Below are 16,802 nucleotides of genomic sequence, written 5' to 3'. Positions count from 1 at the left end.
AGCCACGACTCGGTGAAAAATAAGATATTACAGTTTTTAATGTCCCTTTGGTAGGATATACATGTTTTCAGCTTGTCCCATTTATTTTCCAGCGATTGAACATTAGTTAGCAGGACGGAAGGCAAGGGCAGATTAGCCACTCGTCGCCTGATCCTCGCAAGACACCCTGATCTTTTTCTACTAAATCTTTGTTTTCTTCTCCGGCGAATCATGGGGATCTGGGCCTGGTAAGGTGTCTGTAGTAGTATATCCCCTCCCGTCCGACTTATTGAAGAAGAACTCTTCGTCCAGTTTGAGGTGAACAATCGCACTTCTGATGTCCAGAAGCTCTTTTCGGTCATAAGAGACGGTAGCAGCAACATTATGTACAAAACAAGTTACGATCAATGCGAAAAAACAAACAAAATAGAATGGTTGGTTAAGAGCCGATAAGACAGCATCCCTCCGGCGCCATTATTAACTGGCAAAAGCTAGCCAAGTACATTTACTTTTGAAATGGGACAAAACAAAGGCCACAAAACATTCCCGTACAAACAACAGCTGTTAGATAGTAATAATAGCTACTTCATACTGCTATCTGACAGATAACTAGAGGCTAGAGCTGACCTGACTGTGGTAGCTACTGTACTAGCTAGCTAGCTCAGTCGAGAGGGGATGAAACATTAGCTAACGTTACATATCAGTTACAATACTAGTTCAGCACTGCGAATAAACACTAGTTTAGTTTTTTTTCTGTTAAGTTAACCAGCAGTTAGGGCCTCCCGAGTGACGCAGTGGTCTAAGGCACTGCATCGCAGTGCTAGCTGTGCCACTAGAGATCCTGGTTAGAGTCCAGGCTCTGTCGCAGCCGGCAGCAACCGGGAGACCCACGGGGCTGGCGCACAATTGGCCCAGCGTCGTCCGGGTTAGGGGAGGGTTTGGCCGGCAGGGATGTTCTTGTCCCCTCGCGCACTAGCGACTCCTGCAGCGGGCTGGGTACAGTGCACGCTGACACGGTTCCCTCCAACACATTGGTGCGGCTGGCTTCCGGGTTAAGTGGGCATTGTGTCAAGAAGCAGTGCGGCTTGGCTGGGTTGTGTTTCGGAGGGCGCGCGGCTCTCGACCTTCGCCTCTTCCGAGTCCGTAACTTCCAATTGGATACGACGAAATTGAGGAGAAAAAGGGTTAAAAAATGTAATAAAATAAAAGTTGAACAGCAGTTACATTGCCAGCTACATCAGTCAACTAAAGAGGAGCCAGTCTCTGCTCTGCTTGCTTTTACAACTTGGTGAATGGGCACAACACTTACACACTGAACAATGCTCAACTCTCCCGTGCTGATCCAGCCAGCCTTCCAGATGCTTTGCCTTCACAACTTACCCGACCGCTCGGAAAAGTCAGCATGGTCCTAAACCAATCCGTTAGCACCTTTTTTAAATCACATTGCTATGATAAAACTGGGGGGACAAAAATGCAATTTCAGAATGTGGGAGGGACATGACCCCCCGTCCCCAGTGAAAGTTGCGCCCCTGCACTATAGTCAAACATGATCCAAATATATGCGTGCGTGTGTGCTTGTGCGTTCCTCCACCCTGCTGACAGCTTACCCGTTCATTTACTATTTCCCATAATATGCCCGTGCTTACCTGTATGGTAGCATATCTATCAATGATCAACAACATTTAATGTAGGTCTAAGTACCTGGAACTGATATAATAAGGTGTCATCATTTTCCAGCACTACCTGTCTCATGAGTCACAACAGTATGAGTCACAAGTTCACAACAAAACATGTTAAAATGTGTGTGTGTGTGTGTGTGGTAGGCTAACTGAGGGTATGTCACAGGGGAAGACTCCAGATAATGAGACATACTTCCAAGAGAAAATACTATTGTTTGCCTCTGACATAATTTCCTGTGTTTTGAATGATTGTTTGTTGTTGAGATGGGGTGAAAGAGAAGTCACATTTACACAAGCCTGTGAATGACTCCCAACCTTCAGAGTGGGCTAGAGGACAAATAGTAGGGTGGTTGAATATCATGGGTGCCTGCTAAAACAAACTCTGGGGATTTCCTTACGGAATATAATATTATTGTTGTCCATTTTGAAGGTAGCTGAATCGCCCTATGCAGTCTCAGAGAGACTTTTATCAGTCATAGACTATGCCTGCAATATAGTCACAACCTTTACCCATTACAGCCAGCAGGTTGTTATGGCCTATACAGACAGGGAACAGACTGGCAAGCAGTTAAAGTATGTATTGTACTGACCCTGGGTTTATAAGCGCAGAAATCGACTCTATCGCGCGAGCATGCTTTTGCGGCATAGTCGATAGCGCGCCGGACCTCGGGCTAGAAGGTCGAGGGTTCGAGACCGGCTCCCTGCTGTTTTATTACACTAGTGTCAGAAGTGATCGGACCTTGCATCCATGACAGTGCGTGTGCTTGGCCGGTGAGCGCGTTCGTGTAAGACGTAGAGTCGCAAGCTAATGCGAGGACGCGCTCTTTGAAAGGAGGGAGTAGTGTACAGACCCTGGGTTTATAAGCGCGGAAATCGACTGCCGCACGAGCATTCATACAGTATTATTACATTTGATAGACATTAGGAATTGTATAATTGTGTCCTAATATGTGAATAACTATAAATTTAGAAGAACAGATAAAATAGCAGTGTCATTGTTTTGTTTCTTTAAATAACCTGACACGGGGTTGACGTGTCACTATTTGGGGGTTCTCACATGTAGGTAAAACAATCGTCATGCCAACTTGGTTTCAATTTCGACCACATTCAAACGTCGCTCTGACGTTTACGGAAGGCAGGTTATAAAGAAACACCAGGAGTCAGTCCGACAGGCAGCAGCTTGCAGGCAGAACGAGAGTTTTAAGAATCAGAAGAACGCGCATTCACCGGCGAATTTATAACTTAAAACGTTTGCAACTAGCGCAGACGTAGTACGGTTACACGTAAGTAGGCATGGCTTTTTATTTGATAAATAAGTAAGCGACGATTTATTAACTTAAACTTTGTTAACGTTTTACTGTCCCTAGTTGGTTTCCCAGTACGCGCCTGGTAGTAGACTGATACAATTTCACAGAGATATGCTTGTTTTTGTGAGAAATCTTCCAGAACAAGAATTTCGCATTAATATGAAAAGCGTAACGTTATACTAAAATATGAAAATGCTACATGTAATGTCTCAAAGTCGATATATATCTTACCTCGATATTGTGCCGAAAATCTCCCCCTGCCAGAATTCTTTCTTTTTTCCCTCTGACCTCCATTGAATTATCCCCTCCAATAACCTTTGAACGAATTATGTTGGCGACATGAGGTTTGAGCCATTGGCTTTCTTAGAGGAGTATCTACACAATTAACACATTTTATTTTACACATTGGTCAAAAGATGCCTTTTTGATTGTACACACTACTATTTAAGACATTCCGGATAATTTAAAATAATTATAATTTGGTGGGTACTTATATTTGTCCTATTTAACACATTTAGGCAGCTACAAGTGTGTTGTACATGTATGCGAATTGGAAATATATATTTTTTGCATGTCCCAACTCCAAGTGTTTTTTTTACCTTGGCGATTCAAACTAGCAACCTTTAAGTTACTGGCCCAAAGCCCTGACCACTAGGCTACCTGTCACTTATTGATGTCAGACTGAGAAAACTCACAGGACAAAAGGGTGTGCCTTGGTATGATGTCTTCCCATTTGTTTGGCATCAGTTATGCCCTTTACCACCACATGACTGCTACTGCTCTCTAGAGGCTTGTTTGAATGTTTTTTTTCAATGAAAATTCTCGTTCTCTATTACCAATGTACTCTTTGGGCTGACTGCATTGCACTCTTCCAGGAAAGTATACATTCATAAATTGTTTTTTAACCGTATTGGAGAACTTACAGATCAATATTGTTGGATTTGTGTAATGGAGGATGTTGCAGCGATACACTCACTTCCTGTTTCTGGTTTGTTTGTTTATTTTTGTTTAGGGAGATGGCAAACAGCAATGCCAATGGGAGTACCAACAGTAATGTGAATGGGAGTGCCAAAGCTGGGCTGCCAGAGGATATAGATGGCATGGAGGACAGTGTGGAGTTCAGGTTGATGATGGTGTACGCCCAGAGGAGGAGACCTAGGGAGGTGTTGTGCCCGCTACCTCAAGGCACAGACACCCAGCCGGGTGGCACACAGACACTAGAGGTCCATGCAGACACATTTAAGAAGAAGAAGAAGGGGATGAGAATAAGGCTGCAGAGCTTGTTGAGCTGTATCCGACCCCACAGAGACAGTACAGCTGTAGCATCAGGACCACCAAGAACACCATCACCACCACCAACGGGCACCCAGAGATCCTCCTTCAGATCCTTTGGCAACGGTGAGTTTGTATCAGGGGAAGGTGAGACGGGAGGGTTGTTTGATTGCATGTGTTTGTGTAATACACTGTTCCTTACATTTTAAAGTATGTTTCTTCTTTAGGCAGATGGTTTGTTGTCATGCCAAGCATACTAAAGCTGTGTGTGTTTGTTTCATGTTTAGTGAGCGATGAGCTGGAGGAGGTAGCTGACCGGTTGACTCAGATTGCTGACGGAGTGAGCTTCGGTTCTGGGGACCTGGAGACTGACGGAGAGGAAGGTATAAGACCAACTCAGCCGTCATTTCTAGGATGTATTCATTAGGCACCAAATGGAAAAGGGACTGAAAATGGTAGGGACTACCTGAACTTGTCAAATAAGAATCGCAAGTAAAAACGTATTTTTACGATGTGCCTTAATCAATACGACCCTGAACTCCTCTTTGTTTTTTACCCATGACCTCTAACCCTTACCCTCTTATCTCTCCCTTTCAGATGCTATAGAGAGGCTGGTGGGGCTTCTGCTGAGAGGAGCGGGAGACAAACTTAATGAGGAGGTAAAGTATGGCAGGAAATATCAGTTTCTGTAGGTAGAACCTGTGTGATTGTGTAGTTCTCTGCCCACTTGGTGTCACTCTACACACAGATAATATTAGTCTATCTGCAAGACTGGGTTCCCCTCACAAAGAGAAACAGGGAAAAAATGGTGGCGCATTTATCATTCATCATTCATTTTTCATAACATGGACATTCACCCAGAAAATACTTGTTGGGATTGGGTTGTAAACTTTACTGTCCTCTATCCTGTCCCTGGCAGGTACTGAAGGACGCCTCTCTGTCCTCAGAGTTCTTTGGCTACAGCTTGTATGAGAAGACCATCTCCACCTTCCTCAGCAGACTTGGCCTGACCTCGGACCCCAGCACTCCGGGGTCACCCAGGGCCCAAATCGCCCTGACTTGTGAGGTAATCATGACAGGATTACATTTACATTTAAAAAAAAAAATCCAATCCTTTTTCTATCTAATGGCCATTTTCCCAGACACATATTTGAACATACTCCTGGACTAAAAAGCATGCTCAAGAATCCCTATTGAAAGTGTTTTTTTACTCCAGGAATACGCTTAATCTGGGTCTTAGAAACTGTCCCTGTAAGTGCTTTACATTGTATGCGGCTAAATCATCCATTGGAGTACCACAAGCATGTATACCCATTGGTGCATGGCAGCCATTTTGTGTCAAGTCTCAACCCTCTGCTCCACCAGGTGACCAGTCGCCTGTCAGTGGTGGACAGCCTCCCTATGAGCCGGGTGCTGGGATTTGGAGCCAAATACCTGCAGGATCACTTCTCTTCCTGGGCCATACAGCAGGGTGGATATGTACGTACATACAGAGAGATATATCGCCTATAGTACTTGAGGTCCACCTTCTTGTTCCTATCAATGATCTACAGCTGACAAAAATATCAATGGTATTTTGTGAGATGTTGGTCAATACAGTTTTCATTTATCTCTCAACAGGGGGAAGCGTTTGTGAATGATGATGATGAGGAAGTCAACTGAGTCAGAGGGATTTTCCCCATCCTATACACCCATTGGTTCTTCCTGATTATCCACCCTTTTCCCAAAGTATGCTCTTGCGCACTTTCTTCCATGGATCAGCATTTCATTGGTGTAGTTATTGGCTAAAGTGAGTTTCCATCTTTGTTAAATACATGATGGGAAAGGGTGGAGAATTGGGATGTAGCCCCCCTCTAACCCCAACCCCTAGAGAAGTTTCAACTCAGGTTAATATATTGCATGCCCAATTAACATTGATTTTGCACACAGAAATATAGACCGTCATCCAGAGTCATAGTATATAAGAAACTGTTCATCTCAAACCCTATTCCTTTTTTTGAATTATACATTGATATGATATAAGAATGTATATGAAAGTACAGTATTCAGGTGTTTTTGTTAACATTTTAATTGGGACTATAGGAATGTAAAAAAATAATAATAATAGAAACATCTGAATGAAATGTATATTTACTTGATTATTTTACTTCATATTTAGTTATTTACTTTATTTTTTATTGTAAGAATAATAATGATGATGACTGTCGACTATTGATGTATCCTATACTGTCTGATCCAAATAATGTTTACATAAATCAACATTGCCAAAGTTGTCAACATACCAGACCTCCAGGACTTATGTCCTCAGTTGATCCAGAGATTGAACCACTATATGGTTAAACCATGACTGGACCAAAGACTGGGGCAGCTACTGTAGCCTACATATACTGTATGGAAGTGTGTCTATTCTTACTGCTATATTGTCACACTGTCATTCTGTGTGCTGAGTCTATGCATTGGAATGTCTGACTTGTTTAAGAATAATTAAACAAATTCCATGTTATGATTATAGTGTTCAATGTTAACATTGATTTAGACAGCTTTGTGACTGTTTGATTTGTTTCAATATTGAATAAAAATAGGTCTGCTGAAGACTCCTGACATTGTGTACAATTATTTAGGACCAAGTGGTAATTTATATTGAAATGCAATCTCAAAATCATCACGCACAGCATACATGTACAGGAATGTCACTCATGTGCAGGTATTGTGTACAGGTACGTCACTCATGGAGGGAGGGGGGATTTCTTGTGGTCTACTGAAATTAACCCAAACGGTTTCCTGCACCTGCTCAACCTGCTTATAGACAAGAACAGGCCAGAGAGAGGACGCAGTGTCATCTATTCACACAATGTGGATTTCTCGGCGTTCCGTAGATTTCAACATGTAGGTAAAATGACATGTCGCCTACTAAACACATTGTTCTGTATCTCTTCTGTGTTGCGCGCGAAGAAGACTCATCGTTGCTGTCGCCTGTGCCCGAAAGAGTGCGCGGTAATGTAAGAGTATGCACCAAAGTAGGAAGTACTCACCGATGCGCTACATCGCGTGATCGGCGTATCACCGTTAGCTGTGGATATCGGTAATAAATCAGCACTGAGGACGAAGACCGCGGACTACGGTCGAGGGGAATTATTCAACCCGCCCAGGATGTACCATTCGAAAGTCAAGGTAGTCCGAGCCGCCCGGAGGCATACCTCTACTCCAAGCAGGAGTCTGGAGAACATCGAGGCGGTCTGGAGCAAGATCAGAGCGGACTCGTTACCAAACCTCGAAGAGAGAAGAGCGGAGCCGGTGAAGGTGATGAACCCCGCGGAGAACGACTGCCCTGGCCGCGGCAGTAGGAAAAGGGGGTTCAAGCCCCCGGATGTGAGGACCATATTCTCCCCCAGTGAGAGAGACTCCCGGATGAGGGGGGAGGAACACACCTTCTACCTAGGTCTTTCGGGTGCTTGGTGCGATGTTTGCTGCGTATACATCCTCCACTTCTCCCTGATGTGTTCACGTGAGTTCTACAACTGTATTATGTTTCAGTTGAGATAGCTTGACTGTCTTAACTCCAATATCATCTACTACAGCAGACAACATACTGGTTAACAGAGAGCCTCCAGGTATGAAGCTTATCAATTTAATGACTGATCAACTGGATACCTAAACTGCCTTATGAAACTAGACTTTCTTACAGGCTTCATACAATCTGGATATTAAGACATACAGTCCCTTCAGAAAGTATTCATACCTCTTGGCTTATTCCACATTTTGCTGTGTTATAATTCAACATTTATTCAATTGATTTTGTCACCCATCTACACACAATACCCCACAATACCCCATATATATGTATGAAAACATGTTTTTAGACATTTTTGCAAATGTATTAAGATTGAAATACAGAAATATCTCAAATACACAAGTATTCACACGCCTGAGTCAATACTTTGTAGAAGCACCGTTGGCAGCGCCGATTAAAGCAGTGAGTGTTTTCTGATTTAAGTCTCTAAGAGCTTCCCACACCTGGATTGTGCAACATCTTCCCATTATTCTTAAAAACAATTCTTCAAGCTTTGTCAAATTGATTGTTGATAATTGCTAGACAACCATGGAAAAAGTCAAGGGGTGGGAATACTTTATGTAAGTTGTACATCTTCAGAAAGGCATGGCTACGTACAGTCTACCCCTACACTGGGCCTGGCTCTACACACACACACTCACACCGTGCTGATAAACTGGTTTATAAACTGTACATTTGTACACTTGCTTTCCTCTCGGCTCAGCTCTCTCTACATACTTCCACTGATAGGCATTCACTTCCTCAATCTAATGTCCAAGGAACCTGTTTACTGATGATTGATACAGTATATTCTTGTTGTTACTCCTATCATTGCTGCATTGCTCCGACACTGGGCAAAAACAGGTTGAATCAACGTTGTTTCCACGTCATTTCAATCTCCCTAATCTATGTTAAGACGTTGAATCAATGTGGAAAACTGATTGGATTTGCAAAAAGTCATCAACTTAAGGGCATTTCTTTTAACCTAAATCCAATGACATGGTGAGATTTGTTGATTTCACATTAGTTGACAACTCAATCAAATGTAAATCAAAACTAGACCTTGAACTGACGTCTGTGCCCAGAGTGGACCATCAGTCATCACACGTGTAAAAGCATTGCTTGTATGTTGAGGGTTTTAAAGTGTAACAGTATAGCTACCGTCCCTCTCCTCGCCCCTACCCTGGGCACGAACCAGGGACCCTCTGCACACATCGACAACAGCCACCCTCGAAACTTTTCCCATGGTGCCCCAAATTCCTAATGAGTTAATTGTTACATGATTCATTTAATCGAGTGACAATTACACGTAGTTAGTTGATCAAATAAATCACAGTCATCAGATTAATGATAGTCACGTCGCGACACAAGGCACACCTGTTAATTGAAATGCATTCCAGGTGACTACCTCATGAAGCTGGTTGAGAAAATGCCAAGAGTGCAAAGCTGTCATCAAGGCAAAGGGTGGCTACTTTGAAAAATCTCAAATATATTTTGATTTGTTTAACAATTTCTTGTTTATTACATGATTCCATTTGTGTTATTTCATAGTTTTGATGTCTTCACTATTATTCTACAATGTAGAAAATAGTACAAATAAAGAAAAACCCTTGAATGAGTAGGTGTGTCCAAACTTTTGACTGGTACTGTATATGATGATTGTGAGTGAGTGTGAGTGAGTGAGTGTAGACTCAGTATAATTGTATGTGCATAATACAGTCGAAGTCAGAAGTTTACATACACCTTAGCCAAATACATTTAAACTCAGTTTTTCACAATTCCTGACATTTAATCCTAGTAAAAATTCCCTGTTTTAGGTCAGTTAGGATCACCACTTTATTTTAAGAATGTGAAATGTCAGAATAATAGTAGAGAGTGATTTATTTAAGCTTTTATTTATTTCATCACATTCCCAGTGGGTCAGAAGTTTGAATAAACTCAATTAGTATTTAGTAGTATTGCCTTTAAATTGTTTAACTTGGGTCAAACGTTTTGGGTAACCTTCCACAAGCTTCCCACAATAAGTTGGGTGAATTTTGTCCCATTCCTCCTGACAGAGCTGATGTAACTGAGTCAGGTTTGTAGGCCTCCTTGCTCGCACACGCTTTTTCAGTTCTGCCCACACATTTTCTATAGGATTGAGGTCAGGGCTTTGTGATGGCCACTCCAATACCTTGACTTTGTTGTCCTTAAGCCATTTTGCCACAACTTTGGAAGTATGCTTCGGGTCATTGTCCATTTGGAAGACCCATTTGTGACCAAGCTTTAACTTCCTGACGGATGTCTTGAGATGTTGCTTCAATATATCCACATAACTTCCCTTTCTCATGATGCCATCTATTTTGTGAAGCGCACCAGTCCCCCATGCAGCAAAGCACCCCCACAACATGATGCTGCGACCCCTGTGCTTCACGGTTGGGATGGTGTTCTTCGGCTTGCTAGCCTCACCCTTTTTCCTCCAAACATAACAATGGTCATTATGGCCAAACAGTTCTATTTTTGTTTCATCAGACCAGAGGACATTTCTCCAAAAAGTACGATCTTTGTCCCCATGTGCAGTTGCAAACCATAGTCTGGCTTTTTTATGGCGGTTTCGGAGCAGTGGCTTCTTCCTTGCTGAGCTCCCTTTCAGGTTATGTTCGATATAGGACTCGTTTTACTGTGGATATAGATACTTTTTTACCTGTTTCCTCCGGCATCTTCACAAGGTCATTTGCTGTTGTTCTGGGATTGATTTGCACTTTTTGCACCAAAGTTCGTTCATCTCTAGGAGACAGAACGTGTCTCCTTCCTGAGCGGTATGACGGCTGTGTGGTCCCATGGTGTTTATACTTGCGTACAGATGAACGTGGTATCTTCAGGCATTTGGAAATTGCTCCTAAGGATGAACCAGACTTGTGGAGGTCTACAATTCTTTTCTTAGGTCTTGGCTGATTTCTTTTGATTGTCCCATGATTTCAAGCAAAGAGGCACTGAGTTTGAAGGTAGCTCTTGAAATACATCCACAGATACACCTCCAATTGACTCAAATGATGTCAATTAGCCTATCAGAAGCTTCTAAAGCCATGACATCGTTTTCTGGAATTTTCCAAGCTGTTTAAAAGCACGGTCCACTTAGTGTGTGTAAACTTCTAACCCACTGGAATTATGATACAGTGAATTATAAGTGAAATAATCTATCTGTAAACAATTGTTGGGAAAATTACTTGTTTCATGCAGAAAGTAAATGTTTAAACCGACTTGCCAAAACAGTAGTTTGTTAATAATACATTTGTGGAGTGGTTGAAACACTTGGAGTCATTAAAACTCGTTTATGTAAACTTCCGACTTCAACTGTATGTGTGTGTGAGCAAATGATGGAGTGCGTGTTTGTATGTGTTTTGGCGTATCAGTGTCCGTAGAGTTTAGGGCACTGTGAGTGTGCATAGAGACAGTGTAAAAATAAGAATAAAATACAAAGGTCAACTCAGCCTGTGTAGCCAATTTGTTAGCTATTCAATAGCATAGAGATCATATGAAATTACTATTAGTATTCTTTATTCCTTATTCTATAGGCAATATAACCCTAACCTGGTCTTTAGAACCCTTTCTTGGCCGTTAGAACTCTAACCTTCACAGGTTATGCGCAGTCCTTTGTCCTAGGCTAACTAGCTGAATTCCTTCTGTTAACCCGGATGTGACATCGGGCTGTACGGACAAAGGGGACTTTCACAGCTGTATCTACTGTGTCCCCCTCAGCCTCACAGTGAGACTGGACTCAGGTTGCAGCAGGTGATCCGGTGTGCGAGGGAAAAAGAAGCAGCAGTATGTTCTGACCACTCGGTGAATGTTTAATGGTGTTGTGAAGTTTTCTGCTCTCGCACTTAGTTGACTCCCTCCCTGTGGGGTTCTGTGTCGGGGGGAAGAGCTAGTCAATTATCAAATAAAAGCAAATACAATTTTATGGGTCGCAAACACATATTTAGCAGATGTTATTGCAGGTGCACGAAATGCTTGTGTTCCCAGCTCCAACAGTGCAGTAGTATCTAACAATACACAAGTCTAAAAGTAAAAGAATGGAATTCAGAAATGTAGACATTTTAGGACGAGCAATGTCTTATGTGTGTATATATACAGTGCATTTGGAAAGTATTCAGACCCCTTGAATCTTTCCACATTTTGTTACGTTACAGCCTTATTCTAATATTGATCAAATAGTTTTTTTCCCTCATCTACACACAATACCCCATAATGGCAAAGCAAAAACTGTTTTTTAGAGTAAAAAAAAACTTTTATAAAAAAAAAAACGGAAATATCATATTTGCATAAGTATTCACACCCTTTACTCAGTGCTTTGTTGAAGAACCTTTGGCAGCGATTACAGCCTCAAGTCTTCTTGGGTATGACGCTACAAGCTGTATTTGGGGAGTTTCTCCCATTCTTCTCTGCAGATTCTCTCAAGCTCTGTCAGGTTGGATGGGGAGCATTGCTGCACAGCTATTTTCAGGTCTGTCCAGAGATGTTAGATCGAGTTCAAATTCTGGCTCTGGCTGGGCCACTCAAGGACATTCAGAGACTTGTCCCGAAGCCAATCCTGCGTTGTCTTGGCGGTGTGCATAGGGTCTTTGTCCTGTTGGAAGATGATCCTTCTCCTCAGTCTGAGGTCCTGAGTGCTCTGGAGTAGGTTTTCACCAAGGATCTCTCTGTACCTTGCACCGTTCATCTTTCCCTCGATCCTGACTAGTCTCCCAGTCCCTGCCATTGAAAAACATCCCCACGGCATGATGAAACATCCCCACAGTAAGGGAAGGGGTCTGAATACTTTATATATATATATATCTGTGTGTGTGTGTGTATGTATGTATGTATGTATATATGTATTGATATATGTATATATGTATATATATATATGTGTGTGCTGTATGTACAGTGCCTTCGGAAAGTATTCAGACCCCTTGACTTTTTCCACATTTTGTTTACGTTACAGCCTTATTCTAAAATTTATCAAATAAAATAAATTCCTCAGCAATCTACACACACATAATGACAAAGTGAAAAAAGTTTTTTTTACATTTTTGCTGATTTATTAAAATAAATAACAGAAATACCTTATTTATATACAGTTGAAGTCGGAAGTTTGCATACACCTTAGCCAAAAACATTTAAACTCAGTATTTCACAATTCCTGACATTTAATCCGAGTAATAATTCCCTGTCTTAGGTCAGTTAGGATTACCACTTCATTTTAAGAATGTGAAATGTCAGAATAATAGTAGAGAGAATGATTTATTTCAGCTTTTATTTCTTTCATCACATTCCCAGTGGGTCAGAAGTTTACATACACTCAATTAGTATTTGGTAGCATTGCCTTTAAGTTGTTTAACTTGGGTCAAACATTTCGGGTAGCTTTCCACAATAAGTTGGGTGAATTTTGTCCCATTCCTCCTGACAGAGCTGGTGTAACTGAGTCAGGTTTGCAGACCTCCTTGCTCGCACACGCTTTTTCAGTTCTGCCCACAAATGTTCTATAGGATTGAGGTCAGGGTTTTGTGATGGCCACCCCAATACCTTGACTTTGTTGTCCTTAAGCCATTTTGCCACAACTTTGGAAGTATGCTTGGGGTCATTGTCAATTTGGAACACCCGTTTGCGACCAAGCTTTAACTTCCTGACTGATGTCTTGCGATGTTGCTTCAATATATCCACATAATTTTCCTCCCTCATGATGCCATCTATTTTTTGAAGTGCACCAGTCCCTCCTGCAGCAAAGCACCCCCACAACATGATGCTGCCACCCCCGATGGTGTGGGATGGTGTTCTTCTGCTTGCAAGCCTCCCCCTTTTTCCTCCAAACATAACGATGGTCATTATGGCCAAACAGTTCTATTTTTGTTTCATCAGACCAGTGGGCATTTCTCCAAAAAGTACGATCTTTGTCCCCATGTGCAGTTGCAAACCGTAGTCTGGCTTTTTTTATGGCGGTTTTGGAGCAGTGGCTTCTTCCATACTGAGCTCCCTTTCAGGTTATATTCAGTATAGGACTCGTTTTACTGTGGATATAGATACTTTTTTACCTGTTTCCTCCAGCATCTTCACAACGTTCTTTGCTGTTGTTCTGGGATTGATTTGCACTTTTTGCACCAAAGTTCGTTCATCTAGGAGACAGAACGTGTCTCCTTCGTGAGCGGTATGACGGCTGCATGGTGTTTATACTTGCGGACTATTGTTTGTACAGATGAACTTGGTACCTTCAGGTATTTGGAAATTGCTCCCAAGGATGAACCAGACTTGTGGAGGTCTACAATTTTTTTCCTGAGGTCTTGGCTGATTTCTTTTGATTTTCCCATGATGTCAAGCAAAGAGGCCCTTAGGTTAAAGGTAGGCCTTGAAATACATCCACATGTACACCTCCAATTGTCTCAAATGATGTCAATTAGCCTATCAGAAGCTTCTAAAGCCATGACATAATTTTCTGGAATTTTCCAAGCTGTTTAAAGGCACAGTCAACTTAATGTGTGTAAACTTCTGACCCACTGGAATTGTGATACAGTGAATTATAAGTGAAATAATCTGTCTGTAAACAATTGTTGGAAAAATTACTTTTCATGCAGAAAAAATATGTTTTAAACGACTTGTCGAGTGATTGAAAAACAAGTTTTATTGACTCCAACCTAAGTGTATGTAACAGTTTTTTATTTTTTATAAATTAGCAAAAATTTCTTAAACTGTGTTTGCTTTGTCATTATGGGGTATTGTTTGTAGATTGATGAGGGGGAAAAAACGATTTAATCAATTTTAGAATAAGGCTGTAATGTAACAAAATGTGGCAAAAGTCAAGGGGTCTGAATACTTTCCGAAGGCACTGTATGTGTGTATGTGATGGGAAATATGGACATTATGGACAGTATGTGGATAAAATATGTACTCTATCTGAAGAATACGTTGCATACAATAGTATATGTTCAGCAATAGTTGAAAAGGATGGACCGGATGAGAATACAGTATATTCATATGAAATGTGTAAAACAGTATGTGAACATTATTAAAGTGGCCAGTGTTCCATGTCTATGTACATAGGGCAGCAGACTCTAAGGTAACCATGTGGTAGCCGGCTAGTGACAGTGACTAAGTTCAGGGCAGGGTACTGGGTGGAGGCTGACTAGCGATGGCTATTTAACAGTCTGATGGCCTTGAGATAGAAGCTGTTTTTCAGTCCCAGCTTTGATGCACCTGTTCTGACCTCGCCTTCTGGGTGATTGCGGTGCTCGGGTGGCCTTGATGAAGTTCTTTGCCTTCCTGTGACACCGGGTGCTGTAGATGTCCTGGAGGGCCGGCATCGTGCCCCCGGTGATGCGTTGGGCAGACCGCACCACCCTCTGGAGAGCCCTGCTGTAGCGGACGGTGCAGTTGCTGTACCAGGCGTTGATACAGACCGACAGGATGCTCTCAATCGTGCACCTGTAAAAGTCTGTGAGGTTCCTAGGTGCCAAGCCTAATTTCTACAGCCTCGTGAGGTTGAAGAGGCGCTTCTGCGCCTTCTTCACCACGCTATCTGTGTGGGTGGACCCTTTCAGATTTTCAGTGATGTGTATGCCGAGGAACTTGAAGCCTTTCACCTTCTCCACTGTGACTCCGTAGATGTGGATGGTGGCTTGCTCCCTCTGCTGTCTCCTGAAGCCCACAATCAGCTCCTTCGTTTTGTTGACGTTGAGGAAGAGGTTATTTTCCTGGCACCACTCCGCCAGGACCCTTGCCTCCTCCCTGTAGGCCGTCACGTCATTGTTGGTAGTCAGGCGTACCACTGTTGTGTCATCTGCAAACTTGATGATTGAGTTGGAGGTGTGCGTGGCCACGCATTCATGGGTGAACAGGGAGTACAGGAGGGAGCTGAGCACGCACCCTTTTGGGGCCCCTGTGTTGAGGATCAGCATAGTGGAGGTGTTGTTGGCTACCTTCACCACCTGGGGGCGGCCCATCACAAAGTCTAGGACCCAGTTGCACAGGGCCAGATTCAGACTCAGGGCCCCGAGCTTGAAGGGTACTATGGTGTTGAAGCCTGAGCTGTAGTTATTGAACAGCATTCTTACATAGGTGTTCCTCTTGTCCAGATGGATAGTGCAGTGTGCAGTGCGATGGCGATTGTATCACCCGTGGATACATTGGGGCGGTATTTATCCCTGTCATTCACACAGAACCATTGGCCTTATAGGCCTACATGGTCAGCTAGGCCTGTGTGCCTCGTCCAAATCCATTTACATGGAGAGGTGAGAAGTTTGTGAAATCAGATTAGACACAGAGGAGATGGTGGATTAACATGACCATTCATTCACCACAGGGAAGTGTTAGAGACCTGTTGTGCTCCTGGATTGGAAATAACTTGTTGTAATTCCCCTTGACTAGATCAGATTTCATTCTCCACTGAAGGCTGTGTGTGTGTGTGTGTGTGTGTGTGTGTGTGTGTGTGTGTGTGTGTGTGTGTGTGTGTGTGTGTGTGTGTGTGTGTGTGTGTGTGTGTGTGTGTGTGTGTGTGTGTGTGTGTGTGTGTGTGTGTGTGTGTGTGTGTGTGTGTGTGTGTGTGTGTGTGTGTGTGTGTGTGTGTGTGTGTGTGTGTGTGTGTGTGTGTGTGTGTGTGTGTGTGTGTGTGTGTTTTTTTTATTTTATTTTTTATTAATTTTTTTTGCCCTAGCACCCAGCTGCTGTTTGTGCAGGTGCAGTGACAGTGTGGCTCCAGAAGACACTACCCTCTGTGACAGGTTAATGACCCATCACAATGACCACACACACTTTATGTATTACTATCCTTGTGGGACCTAAAATGTATTTCAATTCATAATCCTATTTACCCTAAACCTGACCTTAACCCCTGACCCTAACCCTAACTCCTTCACCTAACCCCTAATTGTAACCATAACCCTTAACCTAACCTCTAAAATAGCCTTTGTCCTTGTGGGATCCTGGGAAATGTCCCCACGAGGGAGAATTTTCCTTGTTTTATTATCCTTGTGGGGATTTCCGGTACTCATGAGGAGTGTAACT

At 42.6% G+C, this 16,802-nt stretch overlaps 2 protein-coding genes across 2 annotated transcripts in view; both read left to right on the top strand.

Moving 5' to 3' along the window:
* Positions 1 to 2,553: 2,553 nt before the first annotated feature.
* On the top strand, positions 2,554 to 6,831 carry LOC139534164 (apoptosis facilitator Bcl-2-like protein 14). Its single transcript, XM_071333006.1, has 7 exons — positions 2,554 to 2,941; positions 3,978 to 4,363; positions 4,525 to 4,620; positions 4,835 to 4,896; positions 5,157 to 5,303; positions 5,603 to 5,716; positions 5,858 to 6,831. The coding sequence occupies exons 2-7, from the start codon at positions 3,982 to 3,984 to the stop codon at positions 5,897 to 5,899; spliced, it is 843 nt and encodes a 280-aa protein (XP_071189107.1). The 5' UTR covers positions 2,554 to 2,941; positions 3,978 to 3,981; the 3' UTR covers positions 5,900 to 6,831.
* Positions 6,832 to 7,093: 262 nt separating this feature from the next.
* The window catches only part of LOC139534163 (ras association domain-containing protein 3-like), a 56,046-nt gene continuing 46,337 nt past the window's right edge, over positions 7,094 to 16,802 (top strand). The window contains exon 1 of the mRNA XM_071333000.1: positions 7,094 to 7,742. Coding sequence (XP_071189101.1) covers positions 7,388 to 7,742 — 355 coding nt within the window. The 5' untranslated portion in view covers positions 7,094 to 7,387. The remainder of the gene's footprint in view (positions 7,743 to 16,802) is intronic.

This window comes from Salvelinus alpinus, chromosome 11, assembly GCF_045679555.1.
Source record: "Salvelinus alpinus chromosome 11, SLU_Salpinus.1, whole genome shotgun sequence".
Lineage (NCBI taxonomy): Eukaryota > Metazoa > Chordata > Actinopteri > Salmoniformes > Salmonidae > Salvelinus > Salvelinus alpinus.
This window is presented reverse-complemented; position numbering and strand designations above follow the sequence as displayed.

What these genes read in the sequence shown, in the direction of transcription:
- LOC139534164 (XM_071333006.1), top strand. Translation starts at nt 3,982, where the DNA reads ATGGCAAACAGCAATGCCAATGGGAGTACCAACAGTAATGTGAATGGG. An exon ending in GAGACAAACTTAATGAGGAG is followed by an intron (nt 4,897 to 5,156) that starts GTAAAGTATGGC and finishes TGTCCCTGGCAG; the next exon opens with GTACTGAAGGACGCCTCTCT. An exon ending in CCATACAGCAGGGTGGATAT is followed by an intron (nt 5,717 to 5,857) that starts GTACGTACATAC and finishes ATCTCTCAACAG; the next exon opens with GGGGAAGCGTTTGTGAATGA.